We start from the raw sequence: 26,008 nt of genomic DNA on the forward strand, positions 1-26,008 counted from the left end.
CAGGCACCGATTTGTTTTGACTTTTGGCACATCACTAATTCCCTCTGCCTTAGTTTGTCCATCTGTAAAATGGAGGTAGTGATACTTTCTACTTATGAAAAGCACTATATATTTTACCATCATCAAATGTCTACCTCTAATTCTCCTATTGTGAAAAAGTCAGTGACATCATAAAACTGTATGAGAGGGGTAGCTGTATTAGTTTGCATCCACAAAAGCAATGAGAAGCCCTGTGGCACCTTATACACTAAGGCTACGTCTACACTAGCCAAAAACTTCAAAATGGCCACGCGATGGCCCTTTCGAAGTTTACTAATGAAGTGCTCAAATACATATTCAGCACCTCTTTAGCATGAGAGGGGCCGCGGCACTTCGAAATTGATACGGCGCGCCATCATGTGGCTCGTCCAGACAGGGCTCCTTTTCGAAAGGGCCCCGACTACTTCAAACTCCCCTTATTTCCATCTGCTCACAGGAATAAGGGGACTTCGAAATTGATGCAGCTCGCCGCCGCGCGGCTCATCCAGACAGGGCTCCTTTTCGAAAGGGCCCCGACTACTTCGAAGTGCCGCGGCCGCTCGCATGCTAATGAGGTGCTGACTATGTATTTGAGCACTTCATTAGTAAACTTCGAAAGGGCCATTCGTGTGGCCATTTCGAAGTTTTTGGCTAGTGTAGACGAGCCTAAGGCTATGTCTACCCTGGCACAAATCTTCGAAATAACCATACTAATGGCCATTTCGAAGATTACTAATGAAGCGCTGAATTGAATATTCAGCGCCTCATTAGCACGCTTCCATCGGCAGTGCTTCAAAAATGCTGCCTTCAAATGCCCACGGCTCAGTGCGGCTACATGGAGGTCCTTTTCGAAAGGACCCCGCACATTTCAAAATCCCCTTATTTCCCTCAGCTGAAGGGAATAAGGGGATTTTGAAATGTGCAGGGTCCTTTTGAAAACGACCCCCGTGTAGCCACGCCGAGCTATGGGCGTTTGAAAGTGGCGCTTACGAAGTGCTGCAGCCGGAAGAGTGCTAATGAGGCGCTGAATATTCAATTCAGTGCCTCATTAGTAATCTTCGAAATAGCCATTAGCATGGCTATTTTGAAGGTTTGTGCCAGTGTAGACATGGCCTAACAGATATATTGGAGCATAAGCTTTTGTCGGCAAAGACCCACTTTGTCAGATGCATAATAAAACTGAACATCCAACACAGTTACCTTTGTAGAGATTCCAGAACAGAAAAAGTTCTCCTCTGCTGGCGGTAGTACTGCCAACATGACCAAACAAATTGACACTTGGATCCCAGAAGACACGGTCAAAACATAATACGACCTAGAAATAAGAGGGCTCAAGAGTTAAGACGACCCAGAATTGAACACAATTTTCGTACACCTTTTAATAAGGGAAAGCACAGGATTAAAATTCAATGAATACAAAGTTGCATATAAACATACTGCCTTTCCAATGTAGCTTACAACCTGATTAAAAAGCTACCACAAAGAGATCAGTTCACCCAACAGGTAATGGTGCATAACAATACACTATAGTTTGAACAGTAGGTAAGGAAGAACTCCTTAACTGAAAATCTAGGGAAAACTGAGTACTGAAATTCTTTTTATTTAGAAGTGTGAATTCTTTGAAGAAAGTACCACAGGATCTTCAAGAGCCACAAAAGGTTGTAAGCCCCATTTGTATGTTTGTCGACATAATGTCATCTAACTATGCTGGAGCACAGGTTCAGTGCTTATTGAATAAAAACACCCAACATTACTATCTAAGTTACCATACCAACTGTAGCCTTGCGTGTACATTCTTGTAGTTACTCTTAAGGATCTGAATATCTAATATGCTGAATTCTTTAGAGCCTGATTAAATTAGGAAGGTTGCTTGGAACTAGAGAATCATTTGTATTAGCTGTGCAGGCACACATTAGTATCTGTCTGACTCGTCTAAATCTAGACATGTAAATCCGCTCTCTGTTATAAGACAAACTGTGTGAAAATACAAAGGCAAGAATGTGGGATGAGGGGTGTGGATCCGCAGAGGAAACAAATAGTTAGATTACTGGATGTTTTGTTTAAAATCCATCTTAAAGAAAAATAATAAAGTTAAAATTAGACATTAAGGAAAGCCTCATAAAGTAACTGTGGAGGTAGAATACAAAAGGAAATACCAAATTTCCACCAAGTAGTTTTGAAAACTCATTAAGATACAAGGATGTAGTAAATATAAGAGTAAATCAATAGCTAATATTTAAGAAAAGAAAAATGTGAGATGCTGATCATCACAGTCTCTGAATTCATGGTTATATTCATAGTAGAACAGAATGGTTACATTAACTTACAGTAACTGCACTCCAAGATGCGTTATCTGCAGTTTTTTCTTCCACTGCAAATGTTTCCCATATGCATCAATATTGGATATTTTTTTAAAGCAATCCATTTGTGGCTGCACCTATCCCATGATTACCCTCTTACTCCCCAAATGCAATCACCCCTCAGGTCCTCCATCAACAAGAATCCTGAAGTAGCAGAACTCCAAATCAGTGGGAAAGGAGACAAGGCATGGATTCCTGGTGGATAACACATCTCAAAGGACTACAGTTACTATAAAATCAGTAAGTATTCTTGCCAACTGATTGGCCACAGATTCCATTCTTGGTGATTAAAAAAGAGAAGTTACTCACCATAGTAACGGTGGTTCTTCGAGATGTGTCCCCGTGGGTGCTCCACAATAGGAGTCAGGCTCACCCGGCGCCGCAGATCGGAAATCTTCCAGCAGTTTCTCCTGGATCGCGCATGCGCCGGCACGCGCCGCTCAATTGCGCGTCCCCAGCCACGTGCGTGATCCGGTCCCTGCCAGTTCCTTGACCAACCGCCTCGGATGCTCCCGAAAGACACTAGACAGAGATCCGAAGCGGGGAGGATGGGCGGGTGATGGAGCACCCACGGGGACACATCTTGAAGAACCATCGTTACTACGGTGAGTAACTTTCTCTTTCTTCATTGAATGACCCCGTGGGTGCTCCACAACAGGTGACTACCCAGCAGTAACCCAAGAAAGGAGGTGGGTAATCGGTTTATGTGCAGCTTGCCCCCGATATAGCGGCGAGGTGGACTTTGAGTGAGGATAAGGAAAGTCCGCCCCTCTTGAGGTCCAATAAGTATTCAAGTATTATCGGTATAGGAATGTCAAGGGGAGCTAACTGCTTGGCGGAACACCAGGCTGTGAATCGAGTGCATTTCTTCTTATAAGTCTTCCTGGTGGAGGTCCTTCGGCTACCTTCCAGGACTTGTTGTACTTCCTCCGTACATGTGCTCTCTAAGGAGCTGAGCCATGGATTAACCACGCTTGTAGGCGCAGACCCTGAGGGTGCAGGTGTACTATGGACCCCCGAGCCCGCGTGAGTAAGTCCGGCGCCATCGGTAGAGGGAGCGGCGGGTGGTCCGACATGCGCTGAAGCAAGGGAAACCATTGTTGCTGATCCCTCATCGGGACTATGAGTATCATGCGAGCTCTCTCCCTTCTGGCTTTCTGCAAGACCTTGTGGATAAGCGCTGTGTGTGTGTGTGGGGGGGGGGGGGACACGCGTAAAGTAGGGGGCCCCTCCATGAAATCATGAATGTGTCCCCCAGGGACCCCTGCCCCACTCCTGCCCTGGAGCAGTACTGGGGACACTTCTTGTTGTACTGGATGGCAAACAGATCGATCTGGGGAAACCCCCATGTATGAAAAATGGGCCGTAGCATATCGGAGCGGATCTGCCATTCGTGTGTGAGGGCGAAGCGCCTGCTCAGCTGGTCTGCTTTCACGTTGTGAGCACCCAGCAAGTACGAGGCTTTTAACGTCATGTTGTTGGCGGTGCACCAGTTCCACAATCGGACTGCTTCCGCACATAGGGCATGGGATCGGGCTCCTCCTTGTCGATTTATGTAAAACATTGTGGAGTTATTGTCTGTATTGATCCTGACTACTTTGCCATGTAGGTAATCTCAAAAATGTTTGCAGGCGTTGAACACTGCTCTGAACTCCAGTATGTTTATGTGCAGTGCCTGTTCCGCAAAATACAATAGCCCTTGCGTCACCTTGTCGCCGATGTGCGCTCCCCATCCTATGTGGGAGGCGTCGGTAGTAAGAAAAATAGAAATTTGTGGTTGGTGAAAGGACACCCCTACTAGCAGGTTCTTGGGGTTTTCCCACCACGCCAGGGATCCGCGCACCTCTGTCGTGGGCAACACCACCCTGTGAACGGTGTTGGATGCCGGTTTGTAGACGCTCGCCAGCCAATGCTGCAGGCTTCGCATGTGCAATCTGGCATTCCGTTCCACAAACGTCGCTGCTGCCATGTGGCCCAGCAGCTGTAAGCACGTTAAGACTGGCACCGTGGGGCTGTATGTGATGACTTGCACCAGCGAACTGATGGCGCGAAAGCGGGCGTCGGGTAAGTACACCCTTGCTGTGATAGAGTTTATGCGTGCCCCTATGAACTATGTCTTGTGCGGGATCAGTCTTTGACTTTGCGAGGTTGATGACTAGACCCAGCGAAGAAAACGTGTCCGCTATGACGCGTATCATGCGTAGGACCTCTGTCTTCGAGGCCCCTTTCAGCAGGCAGTCATCCAGGTATGGGAAAATAAACACCCCCTGTCTGTGCAGGTAGGCTGACACCACTGCCAGGGTTTTGGTAAAGACTCTGGGGGCCGAGGAGAGGCCGAACGGAAGAACCTTGTACTGGAAGTGTTCCTTGCCGACCAGGAACTGGAGGAAGCGCCTGTGTGCCGGGTGGATCGTTATATGAAAGTAAGCACCTTGTAAGTCGTGGGCTGCAAACCAATCTCCATCGTCCAGTGCCATGAGTATGGAGGCGACTGTAATCATCCGAAAGTGTTGCTTGCGCAAGTAGCAGTTGAGGCCCCGAAGATCTAAGATGGGCCTCCAGCCTCCTGTTTTCTTCTCTGTGAGGAAGTAGCGTGAATAAAAACCTTTCCCCTAGAATTGTTCCGGCACTCTTTCCACCGCCCCTATGAACATAAGGTGGTCCACCTCCTGCTTGAGCCTCGCCTCGTGGGCAGCGTCCCAGAGGTGAGGCCTGGAGGGAGGCTTCGTCGGTGGGAGCAACTGGAAGGGGATCGCGTAACCCGTGGCTATGATCTCCAGCACCCATGTGACTGTGGTGATCTTTTGCCATTGGGGGTAAAATGGTCTGAGGCGATGATGGAACATGAGATGAGAGTGGCGTTGCGCAATGGTAGTGATAGTGCAGCCCTCGATATGCCCGTCAAACTTGTTGCCTTTGGGCCTGTCCCGAGGGCGTACGACTTTGTTGAGAACGTCGCCTGGGAGTTCTGTACTATTGCTGCTGTTGATGGTGCCCTTGGTCGTAGCCCTGTTGATACTGAGCACGCTGTGGTTGGTACGGGTAGCGTCTTTGCTGAGGATAATATTTTTTTTTCCTATATGGAGGAGTATAAATACCCAAGGTTCTAAGTGTAGCTCTCACGTCCTTACTGGAGTGGAGGACCGAGTCGGTTGAGTCTGCAAACAGCTTTTGCATGTCAAAGGGAAGGTCCACGATCTTCGCCTGTAGGTCCCTCGGGATACCCGATGTCTGGAGCCAGGATTCTCTACGCATGACCACTGCTGCAGCCGTTGAACATGCCGCCGTTATCTGCCACATCCAGGGCAATCTGGACTCCTGTCCGCGATGCTGCGTAGCCCTCTTGCACAATTGCCTTTAACACCACCTTCTTATCTTCCGGAAGTGAATCCATTAGAGTAATTATCAAATTTATGGTTCGCTAGGTGTGCCGCATAATTTGCCATTCTCAATAGCAGGGTGGAAGAGGAATATACCTTCCTGCCAAACAGCTCTAGCTTTTTGGCATCTTTATCCGATCCCCCCGATTTGTACTGAGAAGTCTTTGTCCTCTGCTGGGACAAAAAGACCACCACCGAGTTTGGTTGTGGGTGACTGAAGAGGAACTCCATGCCCTTTGCCGGGACGAAGTACATCTTATCCGCTCTCTTGTTCGTAGGCGGAAGGGAGGCCGGAGTCTGCCATATGGTAGTGGCTGACTCCATAATGGCTTCGTCCAGCGGAATAGCAATTTTGGATGAAGCCGGGGGTCTCAAATTTTTCAGGAGTTTGCGATGTTTCTCCCGTACCTCTGCCATTTGAATGCCTTGCGTGAAAGCCACCCTTTTAAACAGCTCCTGAAACTGTTTAAGGTCAGCCGGAGCAGAGACATCCCCGGGGGCCATGGCCTCATCTGGGGAGGATGAAGGAGGAACCACTAGGGTAAACCTCCCTCGAACTCTCAGGCTCCTGCGGCCGATGATACACTTGCTTGCTGGAGGATTGTAAAGGAAAGTCTCGGGGTTCTAAAATTAACTCCCCTTGAGATAACTGTGTTTCCATTCCCGATCGGGAGTGTCCACGGGGGTACTGAACAGCTGGGGGGGACCTGCCCCTGGGCGTAGGCCTGGGGTGTCTGTGTCCAGCATGATAAGAACGACCATGGCAGCACGGGCAAGGGTCCGGGGATGGAGACCTAGACCACTCTCGGGGTGTGTACCCCCATGTCTGGGAGAGCGAGACCTCCGCGACGACACGGAGGTGAAACTGGTTTGTGATAGTACTCCAGGAGATCGAATCCCAGAAAAGGTGAAGGTGGCCCAAGCCATGGTGACATTGGTTGGAGGAACGGAGGAGGTGGTTCTGGATAGGCCGGTGGAGACCCAGGCCTTCTGGGCGGCGTGTGTAGCACAGAGGGAGAGCTTGTTACTAGTAGCAGCGCAGCCCTGTCCGGAGAAGGGCTGCGCTGCTGGGCTTTTGATTTTGCCTTGCCCCTCCCCTGCGGGGCTGGCACTGCCCCCTCCTACGCCGGGGATCTCGGCCCCGCTGTCGGCGCCACGCTCGGCATGCTCAGCTGCGGTGCCGCGCGGGTAACTTCCTCCGGTGCCTGCAGGCTCCATGCCTGGCGGCCCTGCACCGTTGGTGCTATGGGGGCCGGTGCCACCTGTGGCGGTGCTGCCGGTTCCGGCGCTTGCCTCGCTGACGCTCTAGGCGCTGCACGTGCCGGCCGTTGTGTAACCGGAGGCTCAGCCTCTGCCACGTGCACTGCCGCGCTGCCTCTTGCCTGAGTATGCAGCTGGGGGCTGTGTGCTCCGCCCGTCCCGCTCGCTGAAACCACCGGCAAGGATCGAGCTGGGGAGAGTTTCCTCCGTTTCTGCACCGAGGGAGTCAGAGAAGCTGCCTTCCTCTTGTGGAACCCAGAGGGCCCTTCTGGGTGAGGCTTCTCCGGCAATTCCGGCTGGAGGGCCTTGTCAAACAAGAGCATTTTAAGATGCATTTCTCTGTCTTTCCTGGCCCTGGCTGTGAGCTTAGCACAGTGAGAACACTTCTGGGTAACTTGTGATTCCCCCAGGCATCGGATGCATTCACTATGCCCATCGGAGTCCGGCATAGCTTCACGGCAGGACTCATACTTTTTAAAACCTGAAGAGGCCATCGCAGTGAGTCCTTTACTGTTAATAGGGTACTCAGCACTTAATCCATGCCTGCTTACCCGAATCGCAGTCACCGGCCTGTGGGGCAGCGGGCGGTCTACTGGCCTTCATGTCCACTCTTCTTCTCCGCTCCTCTCTCTCTTTTTAATATATTATATATATTTATTTTTATATTCTCTTTGTCCTCTTTTTTTTTTTTTTTAACCGGAAAAAAACAACAATTTACACGTAGAAACACTATCTAATCTGACTCTGGCCGGAGCCTGAGCGGATTCCGTTTGCAGCCGATGGCGGTTGAGAAGGAACTGGCAGGGACTGGATCGCACATGTGGCCGGGGGCGCGCAGGGGAGCGGCGCGTGCCAGCACATGCGTGATCCAGGAGAAACTGCTGGAAGATTTCCGATCTGCAGCACTGGGCGAGCCCAACACCTATTGTGGAGCACCCATGGGGACACTTGAAGAAGAATAACAGCTGTTTAACTGCTGGGAGAAGGGTAAGAGGAGCGCCACTTGAAGAGCAGTTGCAGGACAGCCCTACCAAAGTTTAGAACAAATGTTGGAAGCCTGCGGCAGGAACAGCAAATGGAAAATTTTTGAACCAAGCTCTATACTGCTGTTCTACATACACCTCTGCGTGCCCTAAGGCAGGAGTCGGCAATCAAAATAGCAAGAGATATTTTTTTCGAATTTGGTAAAAACTCAGTAATTCAAGAGCCATACTGCATGTGAATACAAGACAGTCCTTAATAAGATCAAACCATGTGTTTTGTAACTCCACCATGAAGCCTCTACAAACTACATGCCAGTCCCAAAACTCAATGAAGGAGGGGGGTTGGTCAGGTGAGTGTCGATGCGCTGACCATCAAACAACATGAATGAAATCTCATGCCAGTACAACTAAATGATATGCAGAACGATTGCCCTAAACGAGTCATCTAGGCAAGGTGCTGATGATGATACTGATGGAGAGACTAAGATTGCAGACAGAAGAACGTATAGCAGATGAGCAAGTGGGGTTCAGAAAATATAGAAGTACCATACAGCAGATATTGGCACTAAGACTGATAGAGGAGAAAGAACAGGAATGTATATGCTTGCTTCGTCCATTTTCAACAGGCATTTGACAGCACAGATCAGAAAGCGACTTGGGTAGCGTTGGAGTCACGTGGAGTGAATAGCTGACTGATACAGTTGTTGAAGGATATCAGTGACAATGTGGAGGAAGCGGTGAGAACATGTGGGGAGTTGGGAAGTTGGTTTAAAACAAGTAGAGGTATGAGACAAGGAGATTCAATAGCCAAGTATCTTCATCACACATCTGGAGAGAGTGATGGACAAGATCAAGGAAGAGACAGAAGGGATATCTGTGCGCGAGAAAAGAATTAACAACTTGATGCTCGCAGATATCGTTTTCATTGAGGAAGATGAGAAGCTAGCAAAAATGGTGCAGGTGCTAAACAAAGAAGGGAAGTGCTACGGACTGATTATGAACATTGATAAAACAAAAACTGGTATTTGGAGACAAGAAAATAGCAAGGAAGATCAGTGTAGATGGTACTGAACTAGAAAATGTAGGGAAGTTCACATATCTGGGGAGCAACATAACATATGATCTAGACCGTGGGAAGGAAACAGCGACTACAATAGCGAAAGCAAGAGCAACTTTGAAGGCGATGGATAAGATCTGGAAAAGCAAAGCAATTAGCTTAGGAATGAAGCTGAGCGTCTTGAAAAAGTGTGTATTCAGCAGCATGTTGTACAGATGTGAAACATGGGTTATAACAAAAGATTTGAAAAGAAGAATATTGGCGTTTGAAAGGAGTTGTTATGGAAAGATTCTGAGAATAGGATAGATGTAGAAGGTCACCAATGAGGAATTATATAGAAAGATACAGCCGAAAGAGAACCTGCTGCAGAAGGTTATAAAACAGAAGCTTCAACTATTTGGGCATATTTGCAGAATGCATGATGAACAAAAAATCAAGACGCTGGTATTCAACATAATGGACGGTTTGAATAGGAGAAGCAGACCCCACAGAGAATGGATAGGTGATATACTAGATTGATGCGGAGCTAGTCTACAGAAACTACGCCTCTCCACACTGGACAGGGAAAGATGGAAGGATATAGTGAAAGAGCCATCAGACACCAATGGGTGCTGAGCCCATGTTATTGATGATGATGATGTTTTTTGTAATGCTTATTTTAAACACAGTGCAGCACAATGGATTTGTGATGTGATACATGTTTACTGCAGGACAGACACATAGCTCATGGAAGTGGAAGGGACTTCCAGAGGTAATAGAGTCCAGTCCCCTGCACTCACCATCCCATTCTTTTTTTTTCAATCTAACCTGCCCCAGAACCTTGAAAAGTGCCCTCAAGGACTGAGTTCACAACCCGGGCTTAACAAGGCCCATGATCTAACTCACATTCACAAACTTGTTACGTACTTTATTTTCTCACACGTTACATGTGTGTGTTTGTACTACTACTTTCTGGACTTGCTAACTATGAACACACTAACTACGCCAACTTTACTTCATGCTTAATTTCAGTTTTCTTTCTGAAAATATGCGTTGCCATTCACAGCAGGAATGCCACAAGCTTCCTTTTCCTTTTCAAAATCAAGACTTTATTAGCAACGCAATCAAAACACAGATATGGCAGTGCACATATTAAAGGGTGAGTTATCCAATGTTCCGAGATCATATATTGTTTGCTATTTAGATACGAGTTATTCATTAATGGGGTTTTAAGCATTCACTATTTATGAAAATAATCAGGAGGACTTTTTTTTTTTTTTTTTTTTTTTTTTTTTTTTTAAATAATAGTGTCAGGAGCCACAAAGCAGTCCTTGAATCACTGCAGGTTGCAGACTCCTGCTCTAAGGTATGGAAATATCCAAAGAGGAGGCAGAAACTGCATGAACGCAAGCAGAATAAAAGCTCCTAAGACCAAAAGGAAGCTTTCTTAGTTAACTCCTCTTCCAACTGTGTCTTGTGAGAATGATTTCAGAAAAGGGATGGAAAAGAGGGTCAGAGCCACCTGAAACACAATGAGATACTGATGGCTTATTACCCTGAGGACCAACCAGTCACCCCAGTCTACTCATTTTATAAGTAAGTCCTTTGTTGCCTTTTTGACACATCAGACAATGAGGCAACTGAGACGACAGGAGAGGACTGGATCCAGAAATCTCTCTCTCTTTCTTGTGAGGCTTTGAAAATCTTCCTTAAGGGTAACATTTGTTTAGGGTATTTGCCTATAGGAAGACTGGTGCCTCTGTGGCTTCAATCTTCAAGGCTAGAAGATATAGTCACAAAGCTTGCAAGGCAATGCATGAATCTTTGAGTACACAGAACACCTCATCCACACTACTGCTGAATAGCTCATTGCCCTCAAATGGGAGGTCTTGTAGCCAGGAGGACCACTTCATAGTAAAAGGGAATGGTCATCACTCTCAGTGCTGTGTCAGATGTGTCCACAGCAATTACATGTGAAATTCTAATCATCAGTTGACCTCAGGACATGAGGGATTTCCTCTCTTGGTATTCTTTTGGCAATTTGCCCACAAAGCTGCAGAGCTTCTTCCAGGTTAAAAGGCTGCATATTACATAGTCTCATTTTGAGAGTAGAGATTGGTAGCTGGCTACTCTCATTTGCAGGCTTACCAAGAAGTAAACCTTAAAGCTCTTTTGTTTTTTAGCTTATTACCCTGACGACCAACCAGTCACGGCAGTCTACTCATTTTATAAGTGAGTCCTTTGAGATTGTCCAGCAGAAGCAATAGAATTGTCTCAATATTCTCCAGACAGTGACTCCAGGAAAACAGGTGATGCCCACAAACAAAAGCCAATAGGATTTATAGATTGCAAGGCATTGCGATCATGTAGTTTCACCTCCTAAATAATGGCAATATTCAGCATTATCTTTATTAAGTCTTGAAAGTCCATTGAGGTTGCAGAGAGCCTCATCCAGAAATGAATATAATATGGGAGATCATGCTGCATGCTCCTGTTGTGAGGAGTGATCATCCCCTCTATACTTTCCTAACCTTTCACCAAGATGGAGGGTTAATCAGGTGAGACATTTCAGATGGTTTATCTGCTCCCTAGCTAAAGGGGATCTGGCCCTTGAGACTATGTAACATGCAGGCTTTTTCCCCGAATATGGATTCCCACTCCAAGAGGACTAATACAGTAATGGCTAATGGAGTAGTGAAGGGGAGGGCACACAAGTGGGTACAGCCAGGGTGTTCCCTGTGCAAACCAGAAGACTCTAAGACATACCTAAGGGATTCCCTTCCAGATCCCTAGTGCACTAACCATGATGATGATGGGGCAGGCACAAGGGAGGCGTACATTTCTCTGAGGATAATAAAGAGGAATAAGGGAAGTTGTGGTCATCTCAGGAGTTCATTGACAATCTACAACCGATACTGGAAAATAAGCCCTCACTCTCACAGGCCTTGGGTGACAGGCCTGCTCCTTCCTGCCGACAGCCAGCCAACCTTCAGAAAATACTCACTAGCAGCCATACACCATACTGCAGAAACACTAACCTAGGAACCTAACTCTGTAACACACCCTGTTACAAGGTTTGTCCACATATCTATATTAGAGATACAATCATTGGACCTAACCATCAGCCACGCCATCAGGGGTTCATACACCTGCAAATCTGCTAATGTGACCTATGCCATCATGTGCCAGCAATGCGCCTCTGCCATGATCCTTGCACAAACTGGACAGTCTCTGCGTTAAAGGAAGAATGTACATAAACCTGTACAGGAACATGTTAACCTCCCTGGACATTCAATAAAGGATTTGAAATTAGACATTCTCCTACAAAAAGATTTTACCACAAGACTACAGAGGGGTCATCTGAACTGGAATTCATTTGCAAGTTTGACATATTTAACTTTGGGCTTAAGAGAGATCTCAAGTATATTACACATTACAAGGGCAATTTCGCCACCTTTGATATTCAGGAAGGAATGGCACCCATCCCACTCGATTTAATTTACTTCTTCCACTGGTCCTATTAACGACAAGTGACATCACCCATTTTTTTCTCTTCTCCTCCTCCCCCTCCCCACCCTCACATTATATAAACCCTGGATTCTTACTCTGTGCTCCAAATCTGAAGAGGTGGGTCTTACTCATGAAAGCTCACTGCCTAATAACTACATTTGTTACTCTTATGAAGGATAGCGGAGATTCCAGTTCCTATAGTAGGAGCAGAAAAAACATTGTGTGTGGTCTGCTTTTATAAATGTGTTCCTAAGCTAAGTCAAACTCAGTGCATCTCCCATTCTGCAAAGAAATGGCTCTTCACACAATTCAAAGAATGTGGATAAAGGAAGGAGCTGCTCTCCAGGTTAGCAATATACATTCCAGAATCTATTTACCATAACAATTCCTCTATAGCATTTCTCCTCTCCAGCCATGTTACCTTGTTAAGATTTCCAAATCCCATTCTCTGCACAGCGGATGTTTTCCACTCTGGAAGAGGTGGCACAAACTGTACAGCAGGTGGTTGCTGTTTCAACACTCCCAGGGGCAGAGTACACAAGACAGCATCACACTTATAAATAAAAGTCTGGCTAGTGGAGCGGGTATTCACAGCTATCACTTCGCAGCCTGGTAAAGGTAAGGAAAAACAGGCATTTAGACATTCATAGCCGGGGTCTGTGGAAAAAAACAATTCATAATCATATATTTAGGAGACTGTCATAATGCATTCACATAGATGGACAGAATTTAGCTTGCACATAAACCTCAATTCTGGCATGGTCTAATTTTTGAGTGCTTGAATCTGCAACATTAACATAATTCAAAGAATTAAGTATTTGAACAACTGAACAGGCCTTATATTACTGCAGTCCTCATAAATGCCAATCAGTACTAAAGTACTCTGTAAAAATACATACAAAGATGTTCTCTGCCACGTAATTATGCAAAGATGTAGAAAACTGCTTAATTTTGATGTAAATGGAGACAGAAAGCCAATGGAGATTCAGAGAGGGGAATAATGTAGACAGAACAAAGACATATGAAGGTATTTCAGCCACAACATCTTATGTAGACAGTACAAGGTGGAAGATGCAGGAAGATCAGACTGTCATACCCAAGACAAGAGATGCTTGGTGACCTGGCTTCCTTTAATTTTCTTGGTTACCTTATTTCACTGTGGTCTCTTTGTAATCAAACTCCTCTCAAATAGTTTCCTCAAAGCCCAGTCTAAGAGCTTACCAGCCTTGCTGAAGTTCTACGCATAGCTGTGCATGAACCTGAGTAGGCCACAGCAGAATAGTAAGATGTTATATGTCAGCTAATCAAGTAAGCACTGATTGTAGAGGATGGTATAAAAGCTGCCAGTCTCTCTGGCAACGTTCCCACAAATTTTTTCCAACCATGTGCAGAACACATTTTCTCATGTGCACTGAGGCATATGCAGTGGCATAGCTATGTCACTGTAACGCTCATAATGTAGACATAGCTTATGATTGTACTCATGATGCTTGGCCTCATTTTAGGTCCACGTGGAAAAGTCTGTACCAATGGAACTGTGCCTTGGAGAAAAATATACTGGTCTATAATGGACATTTCTAAGTAGCACAATGCTCTCCTACTGAATTCCTTGCTGCATGTACATTAATCCCATTATGAATGGAAATCAGCAGGTGAAGGTGTACCTGGGACATGAGCAACTTGAGTTGTAACATAATGTGGAAACCACACAACTAAAGAAACAAGCAATCAAAAATGATCACTCGTAAGCCTTTACAACTATGTAGGAAGTTCAGGGTCCATGGAACATGGCTCTTCTATGGCACTGTGCACATGGTGCCAGAAGTGTGTGAATTCTGCGAGTGATGAACACAGGCAATTGTCAAAGGTTACTATGCAGCATGACTTCAGAAGTTAGAAAGCTTGATTTACCTGAAGCTGTGTAGCGAACCTGTCGAACTGCTGTATTTAATTTAATGTCCAACCCTTCTGCCAAGGCTACAGGCACACAGGAATATCCATTTCTCACAGTCAGATGACTACCTGTGAATTCAAAATCATCATCCTAAAATGAAAAATATAAAAATATATAAGTTTACAGCCAAATTAAATCATCAGTACAGTTAAATAAACGAGGAACTCTTCCACATACTTTACCTATGTTAACAGAAGAAGAAAAACCCTAGTATTACTGGCAAAATAATTTGCACAGAACAAATATCATACTATAAATTAATTAGAGTCACTCTGGGGCATTAATAAAACTCTCTGGAACTCTGTCAGTAAATGTGTACAAAAACTAGCCATCTCTCTACTAATATCCTGTAGAATCTACAATGAGAAGTGAAGGGATAATGTTGAGGCACATGACATTTAAATCTCTTAGAAATGCTTGCTAACAAACAGAAACAGGTCAGAATGAAATGCATGTGCTAAATCTATGAGCAGTATTTTAAAAAATTAATTAATTAGATACCTGGTCCCAGTGCTTCAATGACAGTGTAGATAACGGTGTGGCATTAGCAAATTCTAAATTTGCAAAATGCCAGTCAAGTATCTGTCTGTCCCTTGATGACAAATAAACATCACTAGAAAAACATAAAAAGGGAAAGCAAAAAGTTTATTTTAAATTGTGTGAAATACAGCACATAGATTGCCTTTGAAAGCACAGTGTGTGTAGCTTCTGTGATAGATGCGGACAAAAATATGAAGAACATAAATAGAACAGTCAGTCACAGAGAGGTAGCTGTGTGAATCTGTATCTTCACAAAGAAGGCAGTTCTGAAGCACTTTAAAGACTAACAAAACAGAACATAACACTATCTCAAAGTTAAGCACTAATTCTGGACATATACATGTTGAAAGGAGAATAAGCATGGATTTAAATAACCATTATAAGAAGGTAGAAACCTTCATTTTTTTCCCCTCACTAAATACTTCCACAGTGGATGCTTTTTGTGAAAACTAACTAGTGTGGCTTCATTCCACCCCATAGGTCCATCTGAGGCCACGTTGTGTAAGGACAGGCTTACCAAAGAGCATTGCTGATTTGGAATATCATTTTCAAAAATGCCTAGGCATTAGGCACTTAAATCCCACTGACTTAATGAGTTCGGAGCCTAGTCCCATTTCATCACAGTCATCTGTAGTAAAAGTTGGGCAATTTTGTTTATTGTCTGTGTCCTGTCACTGACTTTTACTGCACAAAACTGACAACATCTTAATGATGCCCATCCAATGTGTCAGGAATGTGGAGAATTTGGAAGGAAAACTGGTGGACAAGATTACATCAGCAGAAAGTTGGGTAATCAGAATTTTCTGGGCCAGAGAGTGGCAATCAAAATGACACTCACTCTGTCATGTTGGATTTTATGTAGATCTTGTGACAAAATTTGGCATAAGGAAGGCACTGGGTGCATTAGCTGTTTGAGAATAGAACACTTCTCTAGTTGGGCTTCCCCATAGAGTGAAAAATGTTGTGCAGCATGGTCAACAGTACGGTGTCTGCTGAGGAAATATGATGCCTGGAACAAACTACTGACAGGGTGATGTACTTGTTGACAAATTCCAGAGGCTCACTACTTCTGCACAAAGGGAGGCAGATCTTGCTCTCCTTTGTTGATGCAGAAGTCAGTCATAGGCTACATCTACACTAGCACACTACGTCAAAGTAGCCTATTTCTAAGTAAGGACATCAAAATAGGCTACTCCGACACATATCGTCTACATGTCCTCCAGGGCTGGTGTCATCGACGTTCAATGTCGAAGTAGCGACAGGGAACAACGAAAGGAGCCACCCCGGCAGGAAACGAAGTGTCCACACACACAAGCGCTCCCCATCGAAATAAGGGGGCAGGAAAGCCCCAAGCTGCTCCCTTAAAGGGCCCCTCCCAGACACACTTGTCCTGCACAGCACAAGATCCATAGAGCCGACAACCGGTTGCAGACCCTGTGCATACAGCATGGACCCCCAGCTGCAGCAGTAGGAGCCAGAAGCCCCGGGCTAAGGGCTGCTGCACGCAGTGACCATAGAGCCCCGCAGGGGCTGGAGAGACCGTCTCTCAACCCCTCAGCTGATGGCCGTCATGGAGGACCCTGCTATTTTGAAGTAGCAGGACACGGATTGTCTACACATGCCCTAATTCGACGTTCAACATTGAAGTAGGGCACTATTCCCATCTTCGGATGGGAATAGCGATTTTGACGTCTCACCGCCTAACGTCGATTTCAAAGTCAAAATAGCACATGGTGCATGTAGACGTGACGCGTGTTATTTCGACATTGTCCCAGCTACTTCGAAATAGCCGGCTAGTGTAGACGCACCCATAGTGTTGTCCAACATTATAAGGATATACAGAAAGTAGATGAATGACAGAAAGGACTCACATGCCATGCATTCTGCCAGTCCATCCTGCACTCAAGATGATCACGCACCTTCCAATGTGTGGTTGTTCACGTGGGCTCCTCAACCTACCCAGAATAAATCTGTACAGATGTTTCTATCTGGAGAGGAGAGGAAGGAATAAAGGGGACTCCCACCACAGAAGAAAGGACAATACTTGGTCAGAACTATTAGTATGCTTCAAGGCAACGAAGGTGGAATCTTATGAATGGATTGTACACATATTTGATGTCATGTGGCTGACTAGGGAGAAATAAGTTTTGACCAGAATCTGAAGGCTCTTTATCACATGAGCTATGATCATACTCATGATTTAGAACCTGTCCTTATGCTGACAGACACTTACAGTCATAGAAATCAAGGTTGTCCTGATGAAGTCTAGAGACTGAGCAGGGTTGAGAACAGATCTGTCAGTGTCTACACTCCCAGAGAAGAGAGCAGATGGTCCCTTTGGACCATTAACAAAACTCCCTGGAACGCTGTCAGTAAACATGTACAAGAACTAGACATCTTGTAGAATCTATAATAAGAACTGAAGGGATAATAGTGAAGCACATGACATTGATATCTTTCAGAAATGCTTGCTAACACACAGAAACAGGTCAGAATAAAACGAATGTGCTAAATCTATGAGCACTATTTTAAAGAATTAATTGATCAGGTCCGTGGTCCAAGTGCTTCAATGATGATATAGATAACGGTGATGCATTAGCAAATTCTAAATTTGCAAAATGCCAGTCAAGTATTTGTCTGTCCTTTAATGATAAATAAACATCACTAGAAAAATATACAAAGGAAAAGGAAAAAGTTTACTTCAAATTGTGTGAAATACAGCAAATAGATTGCCTTTGAAAGCACAGTCTGCGTAGCTTCCGCGATAGGTGAGGCCAAAAATATGAAGAATGCAAACAGAACAGTCACACAGAGATAGATGTGTGAATCTGTATCTTGGTAGGACTCTTGGTAGGTCTTATCAAGGAGCCAGTTACTGAACTACAAGAAGATAAAAAGGCTTGGACATCTGATGTCAGCAACTATGACTAAGAATATTTTCCTACAGTAAATCTAACAAAACAGTGCCTGGAAAATGGAATGAATACCTACATGAAAACAGGAGCCTTTCACATGGAGAGACAGAAACCACATATCTTTTTTTAAAGATGAGATTACTGCTGCCACCTTCACCATGTGAAAACTGAATTTGCAAAAGGAATGGTTGAGATAGAGAAGAATGAGCACTGGTTTTCAACCAGCTGTTTTTTGGGGTACAAGGAAGTATGTGACATAGAATCATTTCCCTTGATATTGTGGAGGACTGTGTAATATTGCTCCTCACCACATCAAGGATTTCACCTCCTGAGCAAGAATACTCATGTGAGAGTGGTCTCCAAAGACAGATATAGAGGGAGGCTTTGGAGGGGATATGGATGTAAACTCAACAATAGAGCTAAAATTGATGCCGTTCAGCACACATATGTCCACTGTAATTCCACTCCTGCTGTTGAGGCGTGTTAGTTTGTCACCCAAATGATACACTGGGAAGCGCTGAGCTCTGTGATTTGTGCCTCTCCATTTCCTGTCAAAAAATATCATCAAGCCAGAGTCTGAGAGGCTAAGCCTGTTTTGGAAGATGTAGGGAGATGGGACTTCTGAACCCCTCTTCCTCTTTCGTGGTCATTCACAGGATCTTGGATGGAAATACGCTTCTGTTTGAACAATGTGCAATGTAACCTCCTCTTATGGCATGTACATCTTACCCGTGTTCAAATTACAGCCCTGGAGTCCTTCAAGGTGTGGATACATGGCTCTCACTAAAGAGCTATACTTATCTACACCCTTCTAGTTTCCATCCTGCACACGTGACTAGATCCATTGTTTACAGTCAAGCTCTTAGGTACAATCACATTTGCTCTGATCCAACTGACAGAGACCAAAAACTACAAGAACTTTACCAAATATTCATAAACCTGAATTACCCACCAGGAGAAGTAAAAAAACAAATCGACAGGGCCAGACGAATACCCAGAGACCAGCTACTCCAAGATCGGCCCAAAAAAGCCAAGAATAGAACACCACTGGTCATCACCTACAGCCCTCAACTCAGACCACTGCAACGAATTATTAAAGACCTACAACCTATCCTTAATCAGGATGCCACACTCCAGAAGACCCTGGGTGACATGCCTGTTCTCTCCTACAGGCAACCTCCCAACCTCATGAGAATCCTCACTAACAGCCACAGTCTATACCCCAGGAATACCAGTCCTGGAACCTTTCCCTGCAATAAAGCCCGCTGCCAGCTTTGTCCATATATCTTCTCTGGAAATACCATCACTGGACCTAAGCAGGTTACTCACAGAATCACGGGCACTTTCTCATGCTCCTCTACTAACATCATATATGCCATCATGTGCCAACAATGCCCAGATGCTTTGTATATTGGACAGACTTCTAACTCCCTTAGACAAAGGGTCAATGGGCACAAAACAGACATCAAAACACTCCAGATCCACAAACCAGTTAGTCAACATTTTAATGGAATGGGGCATTCTGTCAATGACCTAAGGGTATGTGTGTTACTGAAAAGGAATTATCGCACCGTTTTGGAAAGAGAAACATCTGAGCTGGCTTTTATATTCAAATTCGGCACATTAACACATGGTTTAAATCGTGATGGGAACTTTCTGAGTCACTATAGGGGCTTGTCTACTTACTTGGCTCAATCTAATTCTTGACCTTCCCCCCCACCCCTCCACTCTCTGATTTGCTTACCTTGATTATCTTTTTCTCATTTGTCCTCCTTGCTTACTGTTTTTGGTTCTCTGTGCCTTAAATATTGAGTCTGTTTTGGTCTGGCTATGGTCTGAAGAAGTGGGTCTGTCCCATGAAAGCTCACCTAATAAACCATTTTGCTAGTCTTTAAAGTGCTACTTGACTGCTTTTTGTTTTGATAGTGTATAGACTAGCACGGCTTCCTCTTTGTCACTAAAGAGGTGTGATTCATTGAAGGAAGACCCTTGATGGTATTCTGGACAACCCTACTGAAACCTGATGCACAGAGCCGCCTTCTTCTTTCTAGTCTTCTTCATTAGTCCTGATAAAATGATCCCTGCTGCATTGACTGCAGCCAGATGGATCTCTCCAGTAGTGGAGACAAGTCCTGAGGAAAACCTGCATGATAGAGCAACATGAATCTAACAATCATTTAGTGTAACAAAGAGAAGTTGAAAGGATAACTAGATTCTGATTTAGAAGGACTTACCAGAGGAACAAACATTTACTATGTTCTTCAGTCAGGCACAGAAAAGTATGTACAAGTCTGTTAGACAGAATCTATTTTTCCATGAATCATGGTGATTGGCATTAATTATATAACCCTCATTTTGGTCTTAATTGAGTACTGTATCAGCAACTCTATTACGTTACACAGATAGATGTCAGGCTGACAGAAATATGTTCACCTGGGTTAGCCCACTTAATCCTTTTAAGTTTATTCCAGTCTTCTGGAACTTGTCCAATATGCCAAGTTTTATTGAAAAATCAACATTATCATAGAATCCTAGGATGGAAGAGACTGCAATGGGTCATCTAGTAGCCCCCTGCCCAAAGCAGGCTCAACCCTAACTAAATCATTCCAGGCATCCTCTGCTGGACCCTGTTCAATGCATCCACATCCTTTTTGTACTAGGGGGTGGGGGAGCAGAATTGGATGCAATACTCCAGATGTGGCCTCACCAGTGCCAAATAAAGGGGAAAACCAACTTCTTTAGATCTGCTGGAAATGCTCCTCCTAATGCACCCCAATACACCATTAGGCTTCTTGGCTACAAGGGCACACTGTTGACTCATATCCATCTTCTCATCCACTATAATTCCCAGGTCATTTTCTGCTGCACTGCTACTTAGCCAGTTGGTCCCTAGCCTGTAACAATGTTTATAATTCTTCCATCCCAAGGGGAGGACTCTGCACCCATCCTTGTTAAATCTCAGCAGATTTCTTTGGCCCAATACTCCAACTGATCTAGGTCACTGTGGACCTTCTCTCTACCCTCCAATGTATCTGCCTGTCCCCCTAGCTTAGTGTCATCTGCATATTTGCTGAGGGTGCAATCCTTCCCTTGATCAAGGTCATTAATAAAGATGTTGAGCAATACTGGCCCTAGAACTGATCCTTGGGACACTCCACTAAAAACCGAATGCCAACCAAACATCAAGTTATTGATCATTACCTGCTGGGTCTGACCAGCTTTCTATCCACCTTACAGTTCATTTATCCAATCCATACTTCCTTAACTCGTGGTCAAGAATATTGTGGGAGACTGTATCAAAAGCTGTGGTAAAGTCAAGATATATCACATTCACTGAGTTCTCTATACCCACTGCGCTATTTACCTCCATAGAAACTGATCACATTGGTCAGGCATGGTCTATCTCATAGGTTCCTGAACTGGGGGATGCCCCCAGGGAGTGTGAAGAAATTCCAGCGGGGGCACAAGGCAAAGCAGACCTCCCCCATCAATCCCCCACCCCACGAAAGAGACCGCACTGGCACTACCTCCTGCAAAAATGGAGGTAGCTCTGGGCTCCTGCAGTGTAGGGGCTGGGGGTGGGAGAAGACCTGCAGCTGCATGCCAGAGCCAGCGTCTCAGAAAGCACATGTGCTGCTTCCCCTCCCCAAACAGCTGGCAAGTTGCCTGAAAAGCCGGGCCTGTTGCCGGCTGTTGCCTTCCTCCTGCTGCCTTCCTGCACAGGGGGCTAGAGGGGAGAGGGAGTCCAGGGTCCGTGCCAGTTCCAACTGCTCAGGCAGCAGACCCCCATGAGTACAGGTTCTTCATACCTCCCATAAATAAAGACAACGCTGAAATGTTTGTGCTGGACATATTTTGTGTAAAAATGAAGCCTGGCCAACAAACTCCAAATTCGGGCCAAGCCCCCATCTGGCCACAGCATCTTAACACCCCTGCATCCCCCTCACACACCTCAATCCTGAGCCTATCACACTGGAACCCCCGTCCTGAGCCTCTCATATCCCCAGTCTTTTGCCACAACACTACTGCACAATCCACACACTGCAAATCTGTGTCCTGGGCCCATCATACTCCCTTGCCCTGAGCTCCTCATACACCCCAACCTGAGCTCCTGCAGAAAAATTATTTTTATAGATTTTTTAAATTAATATATATGGCCACAATTAAGAAAAGGAAATAGGATGAAGATTACATTAAATATGGCTTCGCTGTCACGGAAAAAAAAACAGCTCAGTGGTTTGAGCATTGGCCTGCTAAACCCAGGGTTGTGAGCTCAATCCTTGAGGGGGGCCATTTAGGGAGCTAGGGCAAGTAGGGGGAGAAAAAAAGTGGAGGGATGGTGCTTGGTCCTGCCAAGAGGGCAGGGAACCGGACTCAATTGCCTCCTGAGGTTCCTTCTGGTCTCTATGAGGTGTGTATCCTCAATGCATAGTACAACACACTGTTCTCTGCAGTGATGCCTTGAGACATAGCCGTCTTGAGAGACAATTGATTCAGAACTGCAGCACTTTGACAGACAAACCAAAAGAGTCTTTTGCTGCTAAACTTCAAAATTTGAAATGCATGAAGCTGGACACTGCCAGAGTTTTTCATCTTAAACTTCAAGTTATGGAGGCAGTGTTGGCTTCTTTCACAATTCTGTGCTACGATACCATTGATGTAGCACAATATTGTCAGTTGCTTGTCTACATTTGATTCATTAACAATGGAACTGTGAAAGAAAAACTGCGTTTTTTGAAGGAATTGATGACCACATCAAAGGTTTCTGATGTTATGAAAATGATTTCCAACTTTATTTTCTTAAGACTTCCATGGGGAAAACTGGTTGGTGTATACACAGACAGTGCTCCAGTGGATGCTTGGCTCTTGCTCTGGATTTGTGACACTGGTGAAAGACAAAAATCCAGCAACAACCACAATTCACTCCGTCATACACAGACAAGCACTGGCTGCTAAAACCCTTCCAGGTGACCTACGTGACTCATTGAATTTGGCCATCAAAGTTGTAATTTTGTGAAGAAAAGCATTTTAAATACAAGACTTTTTGCAGCTCTTTGAGTGGATGTGGGAGCAGATCATAAAATTCTTTTGTTTCACATGGAGGTACAATGGCTTTCCAAAAGAAACATGCTTTTGAGATTATTCGAACTCAGAGACGAAGTGGAAATTTTCCTCAAGCAACAGAAAAAAAAAGAGTAATATTGCGCGTTTGTTTAGAGACCAAATGTTTCAACCTTCACTGGTGTACCTCATGGACATTTCTGAATCTTTGAACAACTTCAGTTTGAAGCTGCAAGTAAATAACACTGCAAACATTATAATGCACCATGATGCCGTCAAAGCATTTACGGAAAAAATCCAGGTTTGAAAACATTGAACTCAAGCTCAGATGCCTAACTTTTCATCTTTTTCCAACATTTTCATCACTCACTGAAAATGCACGTTTCCAAGAACATTGTAAAGGAGATGTGAAGAACAAAACCGTGTTTCATCTGGACTGCCTTGCTGATGAATTCATCCGCTATTTTTTCCAGACAATTTTTCTGGCAACCCCAATCATAAACAATCCATTCAACTTTGATGTTGATTCATTGCCAGAAGTATTGCAAGACAAAGCACTCAAAATAAAACATGATTCAAGTGCAAAAGATCATTTTGAAAACTCAAGCTTGGAGGAATTTTGGATAAAATATTTCTCAATGTATTTGAAAGCTGGAGAAGAAGCTCTATATACTATTCTTCTGTTTTCATGAACGTACTTCTGTGAAAAAAGCTTTTCAAGTTTAGTCAAATTCAAAACAAACCAGAGAAATCGACTAGATATTGAAAACAATTTGCATTATATGCTTTCACCTTTCAAACCTAGGATTTAGTGGTTAATGACTCAATATCTGGATGGCAGTTGGTTTCAAGTGGATTGCCTCAAGGCTTGGGTCTCTGGCTGGTGTTGTGCAACATCTTTATTAATGACCTGGATGAGGGACTGGACTGCACCCTCAGCAAGTTTGTGGATGACACTAAGCTAGGAGAGAGATTGATAACGTTGAAGGGTAGAAATAGGATCCAGAGTGACCTGGACAAATTGGAGGATGGGGCCAAAAGAAATTTGATGTGGTTCAACAAGGAGAAGTGTAGAGTCCTGCACTTGGGATGGAAGAATCCCAAGCACTGTTATGGTCTGGGAACTGACTGGCTAAGCAACAGTACAGCAGAAAAGGGCCTAGGGATTATGGTGAATAAAAGGCTGGACATGAGTAAACAGTGTGCCCTTTTAGCCAAGAAGGCTAACGGCATATTGGGGTGCATTAGGAGGAGCATTTTGAGAAGATCTAGAGAAACTGTTGTTCCCCTTTATTCAGCACTGGTAAGGCCACATCTGGAGTATTGTGTCAAGTTTTGGGGCAAGATGACTACAGTTTGTAAGTATCCACCAAGGATACATATGTTGGATACTGAGCTTGTCAAACTAGGAGAGAAATGTATGTCATCCAGTGGCTGGAAGTTCAAGCTAGCCAAAATCAGACTGGAAATAAGACATTTTTAACAGTGAGATGAACGATTTCCCAAGGGTTGTGGTGGATTCTCCATCACTGATGACTTTAAAATTAAGATTGGATTTACAACAGGGTGGACCTCCAACAAAAGGAAGTATAATATGATGGGAGTGTGCAACTTAACCAAGTTAATGGAGAAGAGCTTATAAATATTTTCATAGATTTTTAAGTGCCATTATGATCATTTAGTCTAACACACTGCACAACACACACAAGAGAATTTCTAGTGCATAAATAAGGGATAAGAAATGATTTAGAATGGTTAAAGGATGTATGAGATCAGAGAGAGACGAAATTGAGAAAGGGTGAATTTAGGCTAAGTAGTAACAAATATTTAAGTGAAAGTTTTTTTACATTGTAGAAAAGTCTCCCAAAATAGAGAGCTGGTTCCATAATTTGGGACAATTCACACCTTTTTGGGATAAAGCAGCCAAGGAAATATAGCGGAGCAGATATCCTTGTATGTATCTCAATGAGACTGACTTGTTAGACTGATAAATGAATTAGTGGGAAGTAACTGCAAACAAAACAGAAGGCAAAGAGAAGCAAAGGAGATACTTTAAATCGAGGAAAAGAAAAACAAAGGTGGGTGCAAGTACAGAAGTAAGTAGAGCACCATACACAAAATCCTGACGAAAAGACCACCACCCATTATCCATAAAAAATGGGGATTTTAGACCTTTAAAAAAATTATCTGCACGACAAATTAATGGAATTATTTATACAGCAGAAGCTCAAAGATATGAACACCAGGCTTGCACACTGACCAGTCACCCAGACACCACGTGGAATTAGAAGTAAGCCACCATACAGCGGTGGACACAGACACTAGCAAATGCTGTACTTTGCCAGTATTACCCCTTAAAAGGTATGTACATCTGGGCTGCATATCCTCAGCCAAGCTCCCTACTAGCCACATGGGGACAGCCACTTACAGATAGAAGGTGAAAATGCTGAGTTTCACAGTCTGGAAAGGCTTAGAGCCACTGGCTTAGTTTTGACTTCCTGCACTTTGCAGGACACAGAAACTCACCCATCCACTCCTGAAATAAACCCAGAACCTCAGGCTGACATATTGATATCCTCAAATTATAGTTAAAACAAAACAAAAAGACTCTTTCAGAGAATCTACCAAATGAAATCAGCAAGGCTATGTCTACACTACAGAGATCTTTTCGGAAGATCTGTTCTGGAAGAGTGCATCCATACACAAAAAAGCAGATCAAAAGAGTGATCTGCTCTTTCAAAAAAAGAGCATACACACAGTCCCCCGTCTTTTGGAAGAACAAGCCAGGAATCGAAAAATCAAACCCCATGAGGACTGCTCTTTCCTAAAAAAGGGCCTGTGAAGCATCTACACAAGTTTTCTTTTGAGAAAAGCTTTCAAAAGGGGGCACTCTTCCTGAAATGGGAAAGGAAGATTGACTTTGAAAGAAGCACTACATTCTTTCAATTTATTTTTGAAAGAACACTTCTTGTGTGTAGACATTCCATGTGA

General features: G+C 44.3%; 1 protein-coding gene across 2 annotated transcripts in view; it reads right to left on the reverse strand.

Moving 5' to 3' along the window:
* Positions 1-26,008, reverse strand: part of KDM1A (lysine demethylase 1A) — a 206,653-nt gene that overhangs the window by 20,356 nt on the left and 160,289 nt on the right. For both annotated transcript variants that reach the window (XM_074976102.1, XM_074976101.1), the window contains 4 exons: positions 15,003-15,114; positions 14,459-14,591; positions 12,969-13,156; positions 1,219-1,333 (listed from right to left, as the gene is read on the reverse strand). In XM_074976102.1, the coding sequence (XP_074832203.1) occupies positions 1,219-1,333; positions 12,969-13,156; positions 14,459-14,591; positions 15,003-15,114 (548 nt within the window). The remainder of the gene's footprint in view (positions 1-1,218; positions 1,334-12,968; positions 13,157-14,458; positions 14,592-15,002; positions 15,115-26,008) is intronic.

Source organism: Carettochelys insculpta, chromosome 24 (genome assembly GCF_033958435.1).
Source record: "Carettochelys insculpta isolate YL-2023 chromosome 24, ASM3395843v1, whole genome shotgun sequence".
NCBI classification, from domain to species: Eukaryota; Metazoa; Chordata; order Testudines; family Carettochelyidae; genus Carettochelys; species Carettochelys insculpta.